This window comes from Delphinapterus leucas, chromosome 2 (assembly GCF_059928025.1).
Source record: "Delphinapterus leucas isolate spDelLeu-1000000601 "Yukka" chromosome 2, BTC_Dleu_Yukka2, whole genome shotgun sequence".
Classification (NCBI taxonomy): domain Eukaryota; kingdom Metazoa; phylum Chordata; class Mammalia; order Artiodactyla; family Monodontidae; genus Delphinapterus; species Delphinapterus leucas.
In genome coordinates, this window is record NC_143130.1 from 39,084,289 (window position 1) to 39,105,910 (window position 21,622).

The 21,622-nt window shown below is 45.2% G+C and overlaps 1 protein-coding gene across 6 annotated transcripts in view; it reads left to right on the forward strand.

Moving 5' to 3' along the window:
• The window catches only part of HOMER2 (homer scaffold protein 2), a 117,558-nt gene that overhangs the window by 35,519 nt on the left and 60,417 nt on the right, over positions 1–21,622 (forward strand). For all 6 annotated transcript variants that reach the window (XM_089906723.1, XM_089906724.1, XM_089906720.1 and 3 more), the window contains exon 2: positions 14,241–14,397. In XM_089906723.1, coding sequence (XP_089762849.1) covers positions 14,241–14,397 — 157 coding nt within the window. The remainder of the gene's footprint in view (positions 1–14,240; positions 14,398–21,622) is intronic.

Sequence of the window (21,622 nt, forward strand, 5' to 3'; positions counted from 1 at the left end):
ACCTGAGGCTCCCCAGGCTGAGGGACTCTGCCATGCAGGGAACCTGGACCTGGGAGTCTAGAGAAAAGGATTCAGGCAGGGGGACTGGGACAAGAACCGTTCCCTAAGGCATGTAGAGCTTGACTGTGTAACCTACCGTCTGCCTGTCGTAGTTTACTCTTCTAAGCAGTGGCTTCTGTAGCTTTTTAAAGAAGGTAGCCTGAGAGAGAGCTGCTGTTGGGCACAGAAGCAAAGACAGTGGCCAAGACAAGGGGGCAGGAAGGCGGGGTGATCTGGGCTGTAGGTAGACTCTAAGTCAGACTCTCAGTCTCTCCCAGCAGGCACCAGCAGGCACCATTGTCCGGAAGCAGCCAAGGGGCTTCCAGCTGCACAAGAGAAGTTCTGGAAGGATCCAGAGCTCTCTTCTTGTAGCTCAAGCCTCTGTGAGGTGGTCAGAGTAGCTTGGAAGCAAAGCAAGAACAGTAGACATGCTCTTGAGGCACTGGGGACTTCCATAACCACCTCTCCGCAGCCCGCAGGGATGCTGAGTTTCAACTCTGTCCAGGCCACTCCAGACAAGGGGAGAATGGCAGAGCCCACGAGAACATCTTCCTAGTCTTTGAGATGTGACCTGTCCACAATCTACAGCTTTGCTTGTATCTCCCAAGGTTGCCTTACCTAAAAACCCTTTGCTTCAGTATTTACTGAACTCCTTCCTTGCCTCTCTCGAAACCTCCGTTTTCTGTGTTTTCAATATTTCTAAAAGCATTAAAAAAATTCTCCTGTTCATAAGAGACCCTGAAATAGGCAGCCTAGTGTGAGGTGGGTTCCTCCCTGGGATAGCAACAACCCAAGTAAGACAGTGGAGGCCCAGAGTGGGCACACACTCTGTCTGTCTACCTAGGGTGTAGGTCACCTTCATCAAGTACACCATTGTCCCCCTAGAGATGTGTTAGGTATCTGTTAGCCTCTACTTCATGCCCACTGGGAGGGCTGTAATAAAAAAGACAGACAATAACAAGTTCTGGAAGGGATGCAGGCACGTTGGAATTCTCAGACAGTGCTGGTGGGTATGCAGAATGGTGTAGCCTCTTTGGAAATAAGCCTGGCAGTTCCTCAGAAAGCTAAGCATAGAGTTACCATATGACTGTTTCACTCCTAGGTATAAACCCAAGAGCCAAGAAAACACATGGCCACATAAATCTAGTACACAGATATTCGTAGCAGCATTATTGATAATAATAGCCAAAAGGTGGAAACAGTACAAGTGTCCATCAACTAATGAATGGAGAGACAAAATGTAGTATATCCATACAATGGATTAATATTCAGCCATAAAAAGGAATGAAGTACTGATATATGCTACATGAGGGATAAACCTTGAAAACATTGTGCTCAGTGAAAAAAGCCAGACACAGAAAGCCACATACTGTGATTCCATGTATATGAAATGTCCAGAACAGGCAAATCCATAGAGACAGAAGGTAGATCAGGGGTTGCCTGGGGCTGGAGGTGGGGAGAATGGAGTGACTGCTAATGAGTATGAATGGGGTTTTGGGGGTGACGAAAATGCTCTGAAATTAAATAGTGGTGATGGCTGTACAATGCTGTAAGTAAACTGAAAACCACTGAACTGTACACTTTAAAAGGGTGAGCTTTATGATATCTGAATTATAGCGCAATGACAATAATTTTAAAATTATCCATGAAATTTAAATTTCGCCAGTTCTGTATTTGCGTATATGTATGTGTGTGTCTGTGTGCGCGCACACCAAATCTGGTGACTCTATACTTGCCACCTATTTTTGTGGAAAATTTTGTATTATAATACACACATAAAATATCTATTAGCCTGAGAGACCAACTGATAGTGTCAATGAATACATCACAGATGCTTTTTTGAGGTATGTCTGCACCTTTGGTTTTGTATTTTACATCTTTTGCAATTGACTTGGCAAGTTACCAGCCTCTTCACACCATGCGATTCTAATTTTACACGAGTGGTTCCTAGGAAAACAAAAAGAGCTTTTCCCCCCTGAACCCAAATTCAGAGTGGTAAGCTATATACTTAACTGCAGTTGGTTTCTAGAACTGGTACTAGGATCCCCCTTGCTGCTACCCAAGAACCCAAAAGACAAAAATGAACCACAAAACCAGTTTGCCATAGTTAGTACTAATTTGCCAGTAAAGGAAAAAATAAATCCCAGGCTTCTAAATTTTTTAAGCTATAACATTTTTTTTTAAATTGTGAAAGTGCACAGTTATTCTTTTTGAAGATTCTCTTTTGTTTAATTTGCTGGTGATAACAGGGAGAGAGAGCTAGGTCTCTTTGGGCATATTGAGCTGTCTAAGGTGGAAAAGGGGATTGTCTTCCCTGCAGTGATGTCTCACGTGTGTAATTAATATATTATCATAATATTCCTTTAACTGGCTGCTATTACTAACAAAAAAGCACTTTGCAGGACCTCCCTGGCAGTCCAGTGGTTAAGACTCAGTGCTTCCAATGTGGGGGGCGCGGGTTCAATCCCTGGTCAGGGAACTAAGATCCCACATGCTGTGCAGTGTGGCCAAAACGTTAAAAAAAAAAAAAAAAAAAAGGAAAGAAAGAAAGCACTTTGCATATATTATCACATTTAATCTAAACAGTCCCTTGAGGTGGTTCTGTTAATGTTGAGGGAAGTGACTTGGCCAAGGTCACACAGACAATCAGGTCCTCCTAGGGAGCATGTACTGTTCCACAGTCTGAACTAGTCTCCCCGTTACTCTTTTTTTTTTAAATAAATTTATTTATAAGTTTATTATTTATTTTTTGGCTGCGTTGGGTCTTTGTTGCTGTGCACGGACTTTCTCTAGTTGTGGCGAGCGGGGGCTACTCTTCGTTACGGTGCTCGGGCTTCTCATTGCGGTGGCCTCTCTTGTTGCAGAGCGCGGGCTCTAGGCGTGTGGGCTTCATTAGTTGTGGCTTGCGGGCTCTAGAGCACAGGCTCAGTAGTTGTGGCGCACGGGCTTAGTTGCTCTGCGGCATGTGGGATCTTCCCGGATCAGGGCTCGAACCCATGTCCCCCGCATTGGCAGGCAGATTCTTAACTACTGCACCACCAGGGAAGTCCCCCCCGTCCCCCCCCCGCCCCCCGCTTACTCTCAACAAAGAGAAGCAGCACGATTTTGTGGAGCCGCCCTCCTCTTCTTCAGCTTTGTCTCTGACAGGTGAAAAGAGCCAAGAAAGGAACTAGAATTAAAACCAAACCCTGTTATGTTCCTGACGTGAAATAAGGACTGTTAAGTCGTTTTGGTATATATTTCGTATGTCCACCACTTTGTTTTCCTTTCCCGATAAAGGTTGGGCTACATGGTGGCTTCCAATATGATACGAAGCCAACTGGATTTTTGGAAAGCTCTGTCAGCCTGAATGACCCTGAGGACTCTTGAGCTCTGCTGCTCTTTCCTGGCTCCCCTGCTGCTTTCCTGACCTCTGTCCTTCATCTCTAAGGATGGGTCCTCTTCCTGCCCCTGTCCTGGGTGTCCGCCAGCTGGGTTGTCCCTCTCCTCCTCTCTCCCTGTGTACTCACCCTGAGTGGTTTCATCCACCTGTGATTTCTGCTCAGCTGCTGCAGTGGGTTCCCCAGTCTAGTCTTCTAACCTTGAAGAGTCACCCTGAAAAGAGGTCCCATTTGCCTTCTTTTTTTTTAAAAAAAATATTTATTTATTTATTTGGCTGCGCTGGGTCTTAGTTGGGGCACTCGGGATCTTTAGTTGCGGCATGCGGGATCTAGTTCCCTGACCAGGGATCGAACCCGGGCCCCCTGCATTGGGAGCGTGGAATCTTAACCACTGGACCACCGGGGAAGTCCCCCATTTGCTTTCCAACTTCTCTTCCAGATGGTCCACAGGCAAGGTCCACTCATCATGACTCACATTTCCTCTCAACTGCCCAAGCCAGAAAACTTGGGTCTTTTTCCCTCTTATCCTTTTCTACACTTGATCTTTAAAAAAAAACCAGCTTTACTGAGATAAAACTCATGCACCGTACAGTTTACTTATATAAAATATACAATTCATTGATTTCTTTTTACTATATTCAGAGCTTGTACAATCATCAACACAGTCTAATTTTAGAACATTTTTCCCTCCTCAAGGAAACCCTGAACCTGTTACCAGTCACTCCCCATTCCCCCCATTTTATGTTTACTGTAGATGAATACAAAAGCCCTCAACATTTAAAATTGAGAACATTATTTTTCCAGTCTTATAAGAAAATCATATCTGCTTAATTAGGAATGATGTTGCCAAGTCATACCCTCATAGCAGACGCAGAATAAAGTCTTCTATATTTTGTTTGCATTGCAGTGTAACAGGAAAATCTATGTGCACAGATGTGTTACAGCAAAAGGAAGAACGCAAACTGCTCCTTCGGCAATATTTTGCACTCTCTCGAATTAGCTGTCCCAGGAATCATTAATCATTATGACTTGGCTGCTTGCCACCTGACTTTTTAGAAATCATCACTTGGATGTTTTCTGGTTCTTGGCTTTTGGTGTTCATAGCAGGTGAATCATAAAACTCTGCTTTTTGTTTTAAAACTCCCATTTATCACATAGATTCAGGTGGAATGACTTTTTTTAGTATAAATGTTCAATATACCACATATAGAGTAAAATCACAAATGTATGTTGAAATCCTAGGATACCTTCCATAGATGAAATATCATGCATAGAAGATGCCTGTTGATTCGGTGGCTGGTTTGTAAGTGCAGGTGACACGCCCATGTGCAACTCAAAAGACGGGCATTGGTGCGTCACCCGTGACCCAGCAGTCTTGGATAGAGAACACAGTCTCTTAATGATGATATCCCATAATTATGAGAACAACTATCCAAGTGCCTTTAACACTTTTCCTACATATATATTTCTTAGACTGTATTTGGAAGAGAAAATAGCTTTGACATAAATTTTCCACTGAGCACAGTTGGAGACGGTGGCCCCCAAGATAAAGACCAGTTTCCTTAGCGTGTCATTCAGAATCCATGGCTGTCTGGCTTCAGCCCACTCTCAGGCCTCATCTCTTCTTTTAAACCTATTTATTTATTTATTTATTTAGGCTGCACCGGGTCTTTGTTGCGGCATGCAGGATCTTTCAGTTGCGACATGCAGACTCTTAGTTGCGTCGGGCATGTGGTATCTGGTTCCCCGACCAGGGATCAAACCTGGGACCCCTGCATTGGGAGCATGGAGTCTTAGCCATGGGAAGTCCCCAGGCCTCATCTCTTGCCACCCACTCCTGTAGCCACAAATAGCACTTGCCAGTCTCTGAGCACACCTCTCATGTCTGCAGAGTCATTTTCCCCTCACCTGCTAAACCCAGAAGATTTGCTGGACTCTGGGCCGGGGGTAGAGGGGGACGTTTGGAGGAGGGGGAGGAATTTCTGTGCAGGAGTAGAAGGGTGCTGTTTGAACACGAGATGGCCTTGCAGTGTTGCTGGTGAGTTTTATTTTCTTCCTTGATCCCGTCCTTGGTCTCATCTTCCCATCATATGTTTACCTATCCTGCATTCTCAGAGAAGCCCCTCACCCACCCCATACAAATACTTGCCTTCCATCACAGATTTGCTTTTCTGAAATTCTGCCTCTCCCCTTCCCGACCACTGGGATCCTCACCCACTGCTCTGGGCCCACCACCCCTTTTGGAGAGTACGGACCCTTTTCCAAAGCACATGGCAATGGACCTCATGGGCCCTCTGGGGCAGCCCTCAGCCTGTGAACCAGTCCCAGAACTTAGGCAAACCCACATCACAGGAGACCCGCAGGAGAACGTGGGTTGAGAGCTCCTGAAAAACTGTCAAGCCCTCTATGATAAAGGTAGTGTCATCAAGAAAGCCTGTCAGTGTTCATCAGGGGTACTTTCTTCATTCTGTTCCGTGATGTAAATGTGACCCAAAAAGGGAATCCCTAGTCGGTGGAGTAAGAAGATTTGTGACAAATGTGACTTATGTGATATCTCTCACTTATCAGCTTTGTTAATCTGGGCAGTTTTGGGACAGATGGAAATCACTTCAACAGAATGGGTCTGCTGTGACCCCCTTCAAGGGGCTCAGACCAGACAAGGAGATGGACTTCTGGCTAAGGTCCAGCAGGTGCAGGTTTTCCCCAGGGAGTTGCTGGTCCATTGTTCTAACAGGGTTTACGGAATGGTTTCTGTGTCCCCACTGATGGGTAATACTGCCTACATCATATACTTAATTCCTTGGACTTCTGCTTCTAGATTCTGTCTGTTCCATTAGTCTGTCTATTTCTTTGCTCATAGCTCCTCATTTCATTTGCTGTAACTTTATAGTAATACATTTCAATATCTGCCTACATTATGGCTAAACCTCCTCATTGCTCTTCATCTTCAGAATTTTCTTGGCTGTCCTCTCATGTTAAGTTTTCCAGGTGAATAACCCTGTGTAGTTCTAAAAATAATTCTGTTGATATTTGTATTTTGTTAAATGTATGTATGTATTTAGGGGTAATTGACATCTGCGTATATTACTTTTCTCATTTAAGAACAGGATGTCTTATTTATTAAAGTTTTCTTTTGTATGCCTGAGAAGTTATCTTTACTTTTTCTGTGCAGATCTTGCTTACTTTTTAAATTGATTCCTAGAAATTGTATCTTTTTGGCTGCTACTCTAGATGGGATCTTTTAAAATCTATTATATTGTCTCTCTGGTTGTTTGTATATATAGAAAGGCTATTGATGTTATTTTTTTATTAGTAATTTTGTACCTAGTCACCTTACTGGATTTCATTATTCCTATTCACTTTTTCAATTGATTTTCTTAGGTGTTCTAGATGTGTGATACTATTATCTGCAAATAATGGTAACTTTATTATGGGGATTTTGTGTGAAAGTAGAACTACAATATACTTGTGAGTTTGGTAGATTCTTTGCATGAAAGAATTGTGCTAAACCTTTTGTCTGTTATCTCCTTTTTCCCCCAGATCTTTTTCCTGGGCTCAGGGATTTGACCCTGCCAACTAGGGGCCTGTTGAGCATCTAGAATGAGGGCTGAGAGCCTGATGAGCCCATGCTTCTGTTCCCTCATGACAGGTGCTCAGTCCAGGGCCTGTATCCTGAGAGCACAAATTAGACGTCTCAAGATGCTATGGTAGGGGACTTCCCTGGTGGTCCAGTGGCTAAGACTCCGTGGTCCCAATGCAGGGGGCCTGGGTTTGATCCCTGGTCAGGGAACTAGATCCCACATGCTGCAACTAAAAGATCAAGCACCCCGCAACTAAAGATCCAGTCTGAGGCAGTGAAGATCCCACGTGCTGCAACTAAGAACTGGCACAGCCAAATAAATAAATATTAAAAAAAAAAAGAAAAAAGAAAAAAAGAGAGAGAAAGATAACTACCTTGCCCAAGTTTAAAAAAAAAAAGAAGAAAAGATGCTATGGTAGAACTCAAAGGACTAGTGGGAGCCTTTCTGGCGAGTCAAGGGTGAAGGATATTTTGGCCCCAGTGAAGGGCATGTGCATGGTCATGTGAAAATGCAGGTGCTTTGGAAGTGCTAGCCGAAAAGCAGCAGAGCCTGTCTGGTGAGGGGACAGGGACAGGTGCTCAGGGGTCTGTGGATCATTCTGATGCACTTGGAGCTGGTCCTATGGGGCATAGAGCCAGGGAAGGTCTTTGAAGCCGGGTGGGCAGTGCCATGCCCATCGAGCTTGGGGCTGCACCTTTCTCTTGGTGCTGTATGAATGATGTGTGGAAGGATTCAAGAGTCAAGCCAGGTAAGCTCATTAGGGCATCCTCTGAGACTCTGAAACATGTTTAAATGTCTGTAAGGTAATGTCTGAATGGTTTGTTTTAATTCAAAGCAGGTAGAAGCAGGAATAATAAGAATCATGAGGTTTTACAGGTTCCTGTCAGGAAAAGCCTGGTGAACATTGCAAGTGAGGGATTATAATAAATTAAAATATCATTTTTATTTTATTTTTTCTGCAAAAAGTAGTCATGCCAGTTCTTTGCAGAATCATTTCACATGGAGCCAGAAATCGTTCAAAGGGGGAGTGGTCTGTCTGCCGAGTGTTTTTCATATTCCAGGCATATGTCTGTTTCACAGTGTCTAATTATTCTTGGGGACAATTACTGTCAGGTTCCAAAATGTGTTCAATGAGCAACAATTGGTGTTTATTCAGCTCTAAAAAGACTATGCAAGGGAACAGTAGGTTGTTATTGTCTGCCTAAAGAAACGTTCTGCCATCCGGAAACATCTGCTTTCTATTTAAAGCACTGAAGAAGGAATGGGAGTATATTTGAAATATACTCCCTAAGCATCAAACACCAAAGAAAGGAGAATAAAATTGGGTATGAAGGTAATTTCTGTTCTCTGATACACACTCTCTTCAGCTTTTCCCTGCTGGGAAGGAAAGGTGGCCTCTTGGCTTGGAAAGTTCTGCTTCTCTTGAATTTTTCTATTTATACTGATTTGCACACTTCCAGGAACTGACTTCTGTGTCCTAGTTCCAGCTCTTTTAGTTTCTCAGGGTAGGGCAAGGTGCTCTTTCAGAGTTGGGGTCTGCTTTTCTGTATTTTGTGGTGAGGTTTGTTCTCTGATTTTGCTCATAAAGATGTAAAGGTTTGCTGTCCACGTTGCCTGAAATCACCCTGTGACCTTTAGTTTTCTACGTGGAGAATGCTGCCCACTCACAGCTCTGTCCAGAGGGTTTTAACCCTCTGAGAACATACACAGTCTGCTTGGGGTGCAGTAAATTTTCTGTGAAGGTCAATATGTTAGTTACCTATCACTGTGTAATCGAGTGCTACAAATTTAGTAGCTTAAAACACATTTCTGTGTATATCCTGGACAATTGTTGAAACAAAGAATTAACGGGTTAGAGGGCTGTAGTCTAAATCAAAATATGTGGGTCTGCTCTCATCATTATAACCCCTTTTGGCAATTAAAAAAAAAGGATAAAATATATCTGCATTGCCTTTACCTGGTTTTGAAAGCAGAGTGGTTATGACCTGAAAGGGAATTTATAGGCAATGGGTTTGAAAGCAGGCTGAAGGCCAAGATTTCAGAGACAAAGGTAGGTTACTTCAAGCACTTCCCATAAGTGCCAGTAGATATTTATAAAGTACATCTAGAAAGATATATTCAAAAACTACATAAGTGTTTCCTCTGGAGAGAACTGAAGGCATAGAGACAGGAGAGAGCTGTGCCTTTCACCGTATGCCCTTTGGTGTCATCGAAATTTTGTACCATGTTCACATATTATCTATTGAAAAACTGTTAATAAAAAAATAGGAGACCTGATTCCTACTCACAGAAAAACAAAAACAAACAAAAAAACACATTTCTGTGAGTCAGGAGTCTGGGAATGGCTTAGCTAGGTCCTCTGCTTCAGGGTCTCTTAGGAGGTGTCATCGAGGTGTCAGCCAGGAGTGGGGTCTCATCTGAAGGCTCGAGTGTGGACAGATAAGCTTCTAAGCAGTTGTTGGCAGAATTTCAGTTCCTCAAGGATATTGGACTAAGGGTCTCTGTTCTTCTCTGGCTGAAGGTCACCCTCTCTGGCTGGAGTTGCTGTGGGATGGTCCTCCCCAACATGGCAACTTGCTTCAGCAAAGCCAGCAAGAGAGTCAGTCAAGGGAGTCTGCTAGCAAGACAGAAGTCACAGTCCTCTGTCACTTGCTCAAAGTGACCTCCTGTCACCTTCACCACATTCTGTTGGTTAAAAGCAAGTCACAGGTCCCACCCATGCTCACAGGGAGGGGATTACACAGGGGATCACAGGAGTCACATCAGAACTGCCTACTACAGACAGGTATTATTTTAGGAAGAGAGTATAATGGCTAAGGGGGGGGGGTGTTGTCTGTGTCACTTAGAACTGACTTCAAAGCTCAGATCTGCCACTTACTAACTGTGTAACCCAAGGCCTTGGCCTCTCTGAGCCCCCTTTCCCCACCTGGATCCCCATAGGATCATTGGGATCTTAAATGAGAGCTCATATGTGAAGCCTGGCAGATGGCAAATACTCAGTAAATATTAGTTGGCTTTAAACTAAATACCAGCTAAGTATTAACTGGCTTTTCTTTCCATCCCCCCTTTTTTTTTTCTTTTTCTTTAAATACCATTCGATTTTTGAATTTTAGAAGAATAAAATAGAACTCTCCAGTGGCCAAGGACTTGGTTATTCACATGGAAATCCCAGTACTGTGGGTAGTTTTCTGGACTCAAAGCTGTGCCAAGCTGACCTCCAGGTCCCCAGGCCTCAGGATCGCAGGTCTTTGACCTCAGAAGGGCTGTGGCTCTTCCCATAGTGCCCACCCTCAGCATGGGGTCTGTGGGTCTCCCTTCCTGGGTCACTGTGCTGTCTCCACGCTGGAGCAGCCACTTCCCCTTCAGAGGCGTGACCACGGGACCAGGGCTGCAGCCACTGAGGGTATGGCCAGCTGAGCCAACCGTGTCTCCCAACATCCTTGCATTTCTGGTTGGGGTCCCGCCATGGCGTCACTCCATCCACAGAGCTGAGCGGACAGATTTGGAGATGGGGTCCTTCTTGTCTGCATGCTCACCTTGACCTGAATCATGCCAAGCAGATGACTTGTGGCTTTGGCTTATCCGTGGTCAGAAATCTCTACCAGCTTCTCTTGTCTCCCTGTCCCTCCCCCAGCATCCCTCTCCACCTTGCTTTCCTTACTCCCTCGCTCCTGTAGGCCTCAGGCACACAGAGCACTTTCAGAAGGTCGCTGCTTGACCACCACAGGCTGCTGTCTGTCCTGACCAGAGCACCTCTGCCTCTCCATGCCCCTCCCCCCAGCCTTTGCACCCAAAGATCCTGTTCTCTGTCCCTCTGTTGTCCCCTTCACGCTGTGGAAGGATGTCTTGGAGTCGTTTCCGTCATTCTGGAGGAGAGATGACAGCTGTAGGGGTGACTTCTTCCATTATTTCTAGAGTGTCTGATAATGTCTAATGTGAGTATCTCCCCAGCTTCCTAGAGGATAAAAATCACCTGTAGCTCTTGTTAAAAATAGAGCTACCCAGGCCCCATCCCTGGACAGCCAGGTTCCTGCCGGGATAGATTGGGGCCCAGGAATTTGTATTTTTACTAAATGCCCCAGCTAATTCCTCTCAGAGGTTTAGGAAACACTGGTCTAAAGGTCCTAAAACCTAGACCCAGTCCCTCTTCCCCGGTGTGGAGGACACAAGGGAAGAACCGAAAGTCTGGCTGCTTCCCCTGGGAGGGCTCCTGGGTGACCATGGGTCCCTGCCCAGCTCATAGTGCTCTGTAAAAGAGAGGCAGAGATTTTAGCATAATTCAATTCTTTTTTTAAATTGAGGTATAATTGACATACTAACATTATTTTGTTTCAAGTGCACTACGTAATGATTCAATATTTGTACACATTGCATAATTCGGTTCTTTTAAAAACCTCTTCTGTATTCCTGCCCTTTCAATTGCTCCCTCCTCTTAAATATGCAGAAGAATTCCATGTGAGCAAGTGCTTTCTTTTATGGTGCTGTACTTGGATGATTAGCAAAACATGGTGCCAGGGCTGCTGTACCACAGCTGGGGGATGCAGATGTCAGGCTTCCCCACGTGGATTGATTAGGAGCGCTGGTATTCACAGGCACACACGTTCCCCCATGGGCTGGCCCCTCTTGACAACAGATGCAGGAAATTACAGTGAGAATATTCCTTTTGTTTCTACAGCTGTCACCCTGCGGCTGGAAGGGTGCTGATTTAGAATTGAGTGGGCGGGTGAACTTGGTCACTGTTGAGGGAAGACAAACGGCCTAGTGATCCACACCCCAGAGGCTCTTGCCCAGCTCCTGGGACCTAGAAGGGAAGCTTCAGGGGGCTAGGAATGCTGGGCTGTGTCCGTCTGGAAGGCTGGATTCTAGAAACAGCTGCATTGAGGTAGCAGGAAGAGCATGTCCTTGGCTTTTACTGATTCAGAGAAATAGTCATGAAAAAGTTTTTGCATTTATCTACATCCACAATTGATGGTTAATGCCAGTATTCATGGTGTTATTCAGTATTCCTTGCATGAGGCTCAAATAAATAGTAATTTGCTTTTCTAGGAAAAAGTTTTTCTCTTTAATGAGCCTTCTATAGCCAGGATGGGTTGAAAGACAGCTTTACCTAAAACCACTCCATCGAGAGACGGGAACACTTAAAATTAACTTTTCCTTTTGATTTTATTTTTTGTTTCCGCTTGGGTATCCTTTTATGTCATCTCTTTGACATTATGAGGATTAAAAAAATTTAATTTTTCTGATTTTGATTTAATTTTATACCTCTAATAAGTGCTTATTAAATCTATAGTATTTTATGAATGATGGGATTATTTTTACATCCTGCTGGCTTCCCCCTACCCATTTTGTCTTATTTTGGACCACTTAAAAGGATTTTCGAGCCAGTTTGCCTGAAGACCCTTTCTTCAAAAATAATTATATTAAAAAAATCATATTTTGTAATGAGTCTATGATTTATTTTGTGTTACTCTGTGAAGCAGATACCTTAAAATATGAAATGCAGTGAAATCCATTACAATTTTTATCCACCTGCCTTATTAGTGCTTATTGTCAAGATCTAATTAATTCCTCACTCAACAGAAAGAAACATAGATACTGTGCTAATTCGGTTAATAATTGCATGAAGAATTTACAGGCATGTGAGTGAAAAAGCAACAACAATACAGAGGCAAGAATAACAAAAGAGATTTGATGAACATTACATAAAACCCAAAGATTTATAAGTTGGAAACATAGAACTTTAAGGCTCGGTCAGTTATAAATGAATGCATCATTCATAAAATGCTGCAAACCTGAGAAGTATTTAGTAGAAATATAATATGAAGTCACAAATGGTTTGCAAAATCCTAGAACTGTTGCGTAATCCTCCCCACTCCCCAGTGAATTTGTTGCAAAATCCTAAAAATGCCAACAGGATGTCAGAAAAAGAATAGGACACTTGACGGAGATGCAAAAACACTGCACCGGGAGTTGCCTTCTTTTTTTTTTTTTTTTAACATCTTTATTGGAGTATAATTGCTTTACAGTGGTGTGTTAGTTAGTTTCTGCTTTATAACAAAGTGAATCAGTTATACATATACATATGTTCCCATATCTCTTCCCTCTTGCGTCTCCCTCCCTCCCACCCTCCCTATCCCACTCCTCCAGGTGGTCACAAAGCAGCGAGCTGATCTCCCTGTGCTATGCGGCTGCTTCTCACTAGCTATGTGTTTTACATTTGGTAGTGTATATATGTCCATGCCACTCTCTCACTTTGTCACAGCTCACTCTTCCCCCTCCCCATATCCTCAAGTCCATTCTCTAGTAGGTCTGTGTCTTTATTCCCGTCTTACCCCGAGGTTCTTCATGACCTTTTTTTTTTTTCTTAGATTCCATATATATGTGTTAGCATATGGTATTTGTTTTTCTCTTTCTGACTTACTTCACTCTGTATGACAGACTCTAGGTCCATCCACCTCACTACAAATAACTCAATTTCGTTTCTATGACTGAGTAATATTCCATTGTATATATGTGCCACATCTTCTTTATCCATTCATCTGTCAGTAAACACTTAGGTTGCTTCCATGTCCTGGCTATTGTAAATAGAGCTGCAATGAACATTTTGGTACATGACTCTTTTTGAATTATGGTAAAAGGAATCCAAATCGGAAAAGAAGAAGTAAAGCTGTCACTGTTTGCTGATGACATGATACTATACACAGAGAATCCTAAAGATGCTACCAGAAAACTACTAGAGTTAATCAATGAATTTGGTAAAGTAGCAGGATACAAAATTAATGCACAGAAATCTCTGGCATTCCTATACACTAATGATGAAAAATCTGAAAGTGAAATTAAGAAAACACTCCCATTTACCATTGCAACAAAAAGAATAAAATATCTAGGAATAAACCTACCTAAGGAGACAAAAGACCTGTATGCAGAAAATTATAAGACACTGATGAAAGAAATTAAAGATGATACAAATAGATGGAGAGATATACCATGTTCTTGGATTGGGAGTTGCCTTTTAAGCAAATTTCTCATTAGGCCAATTGCCCCGCAGCTTCAGGGTGTTGGGTTTCAGTAACTACTCCTGCTGGTGTCTCTTTTTTTCTCCTCTCTTCCCTTTTCTTATTTTAATTGTTCTCAGGCGTAAGTATCTTTCTCCATAAATGATTAAAATCTTAGGTGGCTTAGAAATCATAAATTATACATAAAGTTCCATCAACTCATTCGCCCATCTCTCCTCTTGCAGAGAACAGCCCATCTTCACCACCCGAGCCCACGTTTTCCAGATCGACCCCAACACCAAGAAGAACTGGGTGCCTGCGAGCAAGCAGGCTGTCACAGTCTCCTACTTCTACGATGTCACAAGGAACAGCTATCGGATCATCAGTGTGGATGGAGCCAAGGTACCATCTCGCCGGCTCACTTGAAGTCACTTATTTTCATGAAAAGCAATACGATACGTTTGAAAAGTGGAGGGAAAAGGGTGCACCCCAAAACCTGCCACCTTAACAGAGATGTTATTGTTATCATGTCTTTATAATCACAGATCCCGCTTTTTTTCTTTTTTCATTTAAAGTTATGGCAAATTAAAAAAAATTTCCCTGTTAGCACGCTGTCTTCATAACTAGCATTTTAATGCTATTTTAATAATTCCACCAAGAACCTATAATGTCCTTAATCTCTCCCCTTATGGTTAGATACTGAAGTGGCTTCCAATTTTTTTACTATTATAGATAATGAGCATCTTCATGAAACAGATAACCTCATTTGGTCATCATGCCTATTGCCTTTTGGATATTTCCTTAGGATAGATTTATGGAAGTAATGTTATAGGTCAAGATATTAACGCTTTATGGCTCTTGATGGTTATTACCAAATGGCTTTCCGAAGAGTTCTGCCTTCCAGCATGTATGAGAATGCCAGCTTGTTGCACCCCCGGCAGCACTGGGTATTGTAACTAGTCTGGTTTTGGTGTTATTAGGCATGGGAGTTGAATTTTATTAAATGGTTTTGGAGTATTTCTTGAGATAATTTTTTTCCTGGTGTTTTCATTATTCTGCTGTCTTCCTCAATATTTTTGCCACATTATGATGGGAGCAGAATAAAGAAGGATTATCAGTAGATGTATCACCAAGTTTACAAAAGAAAAAAAAAGTAGACTTGATGCTTTATAGTTTCTTTTCTGTCTTTAATCTGTGTTCATCCTGATGGACATTTTTACATGGATAATCTGCTGTCACCTGAAATTCAGTGTATCTGAAGCTGAATTCCCCTATTTGCCCTCTAAACCACCTCTCCATTTTCACTTCCCAGTCACTTGTTGCTGGAAGGAAGGAAGGGAGGGAGGGAGGGAGGGAGGGAGGGAGGGAGGAAGGAAAGAAAGAAGGAAATGGAAAAGCACAGTCATTCCCTTTTTCGTTGGTAAAATGAATCTGTCTTTGAAGTGTCTCACGTTTATACCTAATGCTTTGTTTCAAGGCCATAACTCTTGTCCTGGTACAGTCTTGCTCAGACTGTTGCAGTAGCCTTCTGATTGGCCTCCTCTCGCCTGCAATCTGCCTCTAGGTCAGCGTTCCTGGGGAGTTGGGTCAGGGCTGGGTAGTAGAATGGGGCCTGGCTGTGGGCTTCTCCCTCCACAACCCCAGAACCACAGAGCAGGAGGCACAGGAAGCCTCCACTGACCAGGGTTCTGATGAGCGCTTAGGAATTGTAGAAGCGCCTGGTGCATAGTAGGTAGGCACCTTGTGTTTGAGGATTGACTATCTGAAAGATGCCTTTATTATTTCTTTTCTTCTGGGAGACATGGTGATATGGCGGTTGTATTACCACTTTCCTTCTCTGTGCTTTTGAGCTGGAATCTTCTCAGCTCTTGCCAGGATGTTCTGCTAGCAGTGGTGAATCAAGCTGACTTGCTTTCTTTTATCTGTAGATTCTGTGAGTTCATCTGCTATCCCTTGAGATGGGTTTGCACTTTTGTCAGTTGAGTTATCCCAGGACACATTTAAATACAGATAAAATGCACTTTTGTAGAGGAAGCGCTTTAGTCCTATTAGCTGGGCTTTGAGTAATTTGTCAGTGTGTCAGCCACTGTGTTGTACGGGTCTGCAGCTCCTGAAGGCTGTGACAGTGGTGGGGTCCGAGCCAAACGAGCCAGCTCTGAGAAATCAGGTGGGTGGAGGAGGGTGGGCTATCCCCCGGCTGAAGAATAGAGCTAGTTCCGGCTCAGTGCGGGGGATCCTTCAAGTTACGGAGTCACTTAAAGAGTGGGAATTGGGAACCCAGGCTGTGAGGTGCCACTGGAATCCAGCAATGGAGCCCGCGGCCCTCTGGCCACGCCTCCTAAGCGCCACACCACCTGGCATTCCAGGAGCCCACCCGGAGTTCCTGCCTTACTAGCGGGGCACAGGCACTGTGATGGGGCCTTGTTCTGCAAAAGGGAGTGTCCTGCGACAGAGCATAAGGCCCAGGGGAGTGGGTAGGGACCAGCCTTAGTTGTTTAGTGCCTGTGCCTGGCACTTGGGGCCGCGGGTGGGTGGCAACTGTCCTGCCCTGAGAACTGGAGCACAGAATACCAGACAGTGGTCCCCAGGCCTCCTCAGCTCAGCTGGACCTTGCCTGGAGCTGCTCAGCAACAATGTGCAAAACCAACAGGCCAGGTCTAGGTCAGATCCTGTGCCTCCAGCTGCTCCGCAGGTCAGGTGAGACATGGAGAAGGACTTCCGGATGGTGATTTCCCCAGAGTGGTGGCAGCTCTTGACACTGCCCGGTCTTCTGCACCTTCCTCCTCCCCACCCATGGCTGAGTTCCTGATCCCCGCAGCCCCAGCTTCTGCCCTGCCCCAATAGTCCAGATGGGTCTCCTTCCTCCCTAGGGGCTGGAGTAGGGCGCAGTCTGCTGACCTGATGCCAGTGCCGCGCTGTCCCAGGGCTCTTGTCCGCTGCCCCTCTGCATCCCACCCCTGCCCCTGGATCCTCATCCTTGCGTTCCACCACGTTGGGACAACCCCGCTTTGTTTTAGGCCTTTGATTCCAAATGTTAAAGGAACTAAGATGACAGATGGTCAGATGCTTTTAGCCTTTGGGGTGCTGTCTTGGCTACACCTCTGACCTTGGCTGTTCTAGGGCCCCCGGTCCTGCCTCTCTCTCCTGGCCTGGCCATGTCACGTCTTCTGCTTGGTGCTTCTGGGCCAGCTGTCCCTCCCAAGGCGGGAGGCTGCTCTGCCCCTCCCAAATGAAGGAGTAGATGTGCTTCAGGAACAGGTTGCTGGTGTGGAAGGGACTTGGAGGTGGTTGTGAGCAAAGACCACGGTGGACTCAGCCGCTGAGTCAACTGCGGGCAGCCCACAGAGCATGGGCCCCCGTGAAGGGAGGAGGTGCAGCCAGCAGCTTTAGCAGCTGTCGTTCCACACCAGGCATAGCAAGCTCCTCTTCCCGTCCGAGCGTTGGTCGTGCTCTACTTGGGGAAGGATGCGGGGAAGCCCTCTCCTTCCCCTGAGACCCTTTGGTGCTGCTCATCGTAGGAAAAATCTGTGTGCAGACGTTTTCTTCCTTCTTCCAAGGAAAGTATTTCATGTGTCAGTCGCAGCTGCTGCTCAAGACATACGTGGGTGGGAATACTGTGGTGCGTAGCTCCAGCATTGCCTGGGGGTTCTGTGGATCCATGTCTGTGGGGGGGGCGGGGCTACCAGGAGACTGTGCTCTTTGAGGAACGGGCCTGGCCCATCTTTGGAGTCTCAGCATCAAGCTAGAGTGGGCCACGCCATAGACATGGGTGGGTGACGAGGTCAGGCCTGGCCACATCCTCTCCAGGCCTGCAGGAGGTGTGCCGTGTCCGCAGCGGGACAGTGGGCAAGAGTAGGATCACCGCCAAGAGGGAACCAGGACCAAAAACTCAGAATGTCACCCAGGGTCAGCCCTGTGCATGGACAGATGGGAGCCACATGAGGGCACATCCCGTCTCCCAGCTTCCCAGAGCGCTGATGTGAGCCATCACATCACCGACAGCCGCAACCAACAGCCGTGTGACTGATGGTGAGTTTTTGTGCGGAACAGCCAACTCCATTTCCAGAGCATTTGTGAATTGAGCCGTCGCAGCACTTGATTTCATTGTGCTGTTGGCACTCTTTACAGACTGAGTTAATCATTGCCATCCTTATGAGGAATTGCCTGCCCCTGTGGACAAGACCTGCCTGGAGCAGGTGTTTCTCCCGGGTGCTCTGGATGCCTCCCCTGCCCTGGGTTCTCAGTTATTTATAGGATCACAGAAGCCTATATTGGAAGAGACCCTAGAGGTCATCCATTCTACAGATATTTAGCAGCACCCGCCGTGTTCTGCCTAATCACAATGGTTTGGAGGATATAAGCCTCCGAAACTCAGACTTGTTTGGTGTTTTGTCTGGGAATGTGAAATTGCTTTCAAGAACACAGTCAGGGTCCCCTCCTCCACCCATCAGTATAGTTTCCTCTTTTTTTTTTTGGTCATTGTTTGGTTTTTGTTTTTTGGTGTGGACTTTTTTTTTTAAACATCTTAATTGGAGTATAATTGCTTTACAATGGTGTGTTAGTTTCTGCTGTATAACAAAGTGAATCAGTTATACATATACATATATCCCCATATATCCTCCCTCTTGCGTCTCCCTCCCACCCTCCCTATCCCACCCCTCTAGGTGGTCACAAAGCACTGAGCTGGTCTCCCTGTGCTATGTGGCTGCTTCCCACTAGCTATCTATTTTACATTTGTTTGGTGGTGTGTAAATGTCATGCCACTCTCTCACTTCATTGATGTGGACCATTTTTAAAGTCTTTATTGAATTTGTTACAATATCGCTTCTGTTTTATGTTTTGGTTTCTTGGCCATGAGGCATGTGGGATCTTATCTCCCCAACCAGGGATAAAACCCACACCCCCTGCATCGGAAGGCGAAGTCCTAACCACTGGACCTCCAACGAAGTCCTTAGTTTCCCCTTTTGCATAAATACAGAGCACCTTCTGTTAAGGGAGCAGCCGTATGGAAGGTTCTCAGCACACAGTAGGATTTTCAATGAATGTTGGTTTCTCTTCTTCCCTGACTATGGTTTTAAAAAAAAAAGAATAAAAGCATCTATTAATACCTTTTCTGGAAGCAGGCAACAAGTCTTTTAATTGCTGTAACTCGTCCCCAGCCTCTTCTGCGTTCTGACTTCCATCTCCGTGGATTTGGGGACTTGCCCTGAATAGGAACCAGGGGGCCTGCCTCCAGCTTCCTCTGAAGCCGGAGCTGCACTAGGGACTGGAGGAGCTTAGCTTTTTGCTTCTTCCAGGTACCTCTTGGTTGCATGTGCTCTGTGCATTGTCTGAGAAGCGGGTTCCAGTGATCTGCAGGAACTGAGTCTTTTACTGGGGAGTCTCTTTTTTTTTTCCTCCATGAACGTTTCAGAGAGAATTCACAAAAAAGAGGAAGGGGGTGGGCATAGGGGTCGGGAGCCCATATTAAAGGTTGTGCTTTAAAGCAACCCCTTCATCCTTCTGAGCTTCACTTTCTAAGGGTGCTCCCCTGCCCCCCTGGCCCCCCCACCCCGGCCTTCCCAAGTCCCCAGGCAGGCACCAGTTCTGGTCCTGCTGAGTCCGTCTGCTTCATCGAACACCCATGCGTGCCCTTTCTCTCCACACCCAAGGCCTCATTCTTCCTTGTTCCCTCCTGACTGTCCCTTCTGCATGCCTTCACTCCTCAGGCCCTGCCTTGGTGCTTCTAAAGTCATTTTCTACCCAGGCCTCTTCCCTTGAAACTCTGTCCCCTCTTGCTGGGTGACATCCTCCACTCCTGTGACCCCAGAGTCTGCTGAGCCTCCCCCCGCTTACCTGAGGCCAGAACCCACAGGTCCAGCCACTTCCTCTGACCCCAACACGGTTTTCCAGTGTCCCCATGCACAGGGCACCGCCTTCCCTTTTCACAAGCTTCTGCTCACACGGGGGATTCGTCTCCCTGACAGCTTTGTTACAGCTTTGCATGTGCTTTATTTTTAACTGTTTATCTGTGCCATTTAATGTCTGATAACAAAGCAAATACTCATGTACCCAACACCCAACTGAGGAAGTCTGTCCTTTACTAGTCCTTCAGAAGTCCCTTTCTGGACCTCTCCCTAATAGAGGCACCTACCGTCCACCCTGCAAGAGGTTACCACTTTCTTGAAATTCGTGTTAAACATTCCCTTGCCTATCTTTATACTTTTGCCACCTGTGTATATATCCCTAAGCCAGAAGTTGGCAAACTTTTTCTCTAAAGGGCCTGATAGTAATTTTCTTATGAGCTGTACAAGCTCTTTCACAGCTCTTCAACTTTTCTTTTGTATCAATAGCAAGGAAATGGCCAGAGGCCAATATGTACCTGAATGGGTGAAGCTGTGTACCAATAAAGCTTTATTTACAAAAACAGGCAGGATTTGGCCTGAGGGCTATAATTGTTGACCCTTGCCCTAAATATATTATTTAGTTATGCCTGTTTTTGATTTTTACATAAATAGAATCATACGGAGACCTATACTGTATGTCTTCTTTTGTGACTTTTTTTTAACTTAAGTTTTTGTCGTCATCCGTGCTGATACCTATAGCTTTGGTTAATTTTCACTGCTAGGTAGTATTTCGTTGTATGAATATACCATAATTTATCCATTCTGCTGGTGGTGGACATTTATGTTTGCAAACACTGCTACTGTGAACATCCTTGTACATTTCTCCTTGTGTACCTATGCAAAGGTTTGTCTCAGATATATACTTAGGAGTGGAATTGCTGGGTGGTAGGGAATGTGCATTTTAAACTTTATCAGAGAAAGCCACATTAGTTTTCAAAGTGATTTTGCCAATATGTAAGAGCACCCATTGCCCCACATCCTCACCCCCACCCTTGGTATCATCAGACATATTTTGAATTTGGTGAGTATATAGTAGTAATGGTAATGCAGTTTCCACATTCCTAGTGACATTGAGCTTGTAGCTTATGTCCGTCAAACTCAACCTACCTCATTCTCTCCAGTCTCACAAGAGAGGGGTCCATTCACCTGCCCAGAACTAAGCCTCCCTCAGGTCCCATCTCCTCACCCCCACCCCCAGAATATCCCTCCCATTCACATAACTGCACTGGGCACTCAACCGTAGCAGACCCAGAGTAGACAAAAGGTCATATGTGTCCACTTCCTTTCACTTCTTCTTGCACGCTTGAGGAGGGTGAAAGTCAGAAATGAGTCAGAGCCTCAAAGAGAAACAGGCAATAAGGTGGATTCCAGGTGCAAGCGCAGTTAGCCAGAAATGATTTGGGAACCCAAGAGGAACACGCACAGAAGGAATGTGTCCTTAGAAGCTTCGATCTGCCCAGCTTCTCAGGAGGACTTGGTGTTGGTGGGCTGAGCCAAGCGTAGCACAGGACAGAGTTTCCATGTTAGTGGGAAGTGAAAGAAGAGGGTCCTGGGATTGACCACTTTTTAATGGCTTGATTGCCCTAGCTGTCCGTCGTGCTGCTTTTTTTTTTTTGCGGTACGCGGGCCTCTCACTGTTGTGGCCTCTCCCGTTGCGGAGCACAGGCTCCGGATGCGCAGGCTCAGCGGCCATGGCTCACGGGCCCAGCCGCTCCGCGGCATGTGGGATCCTCCCGGACCAG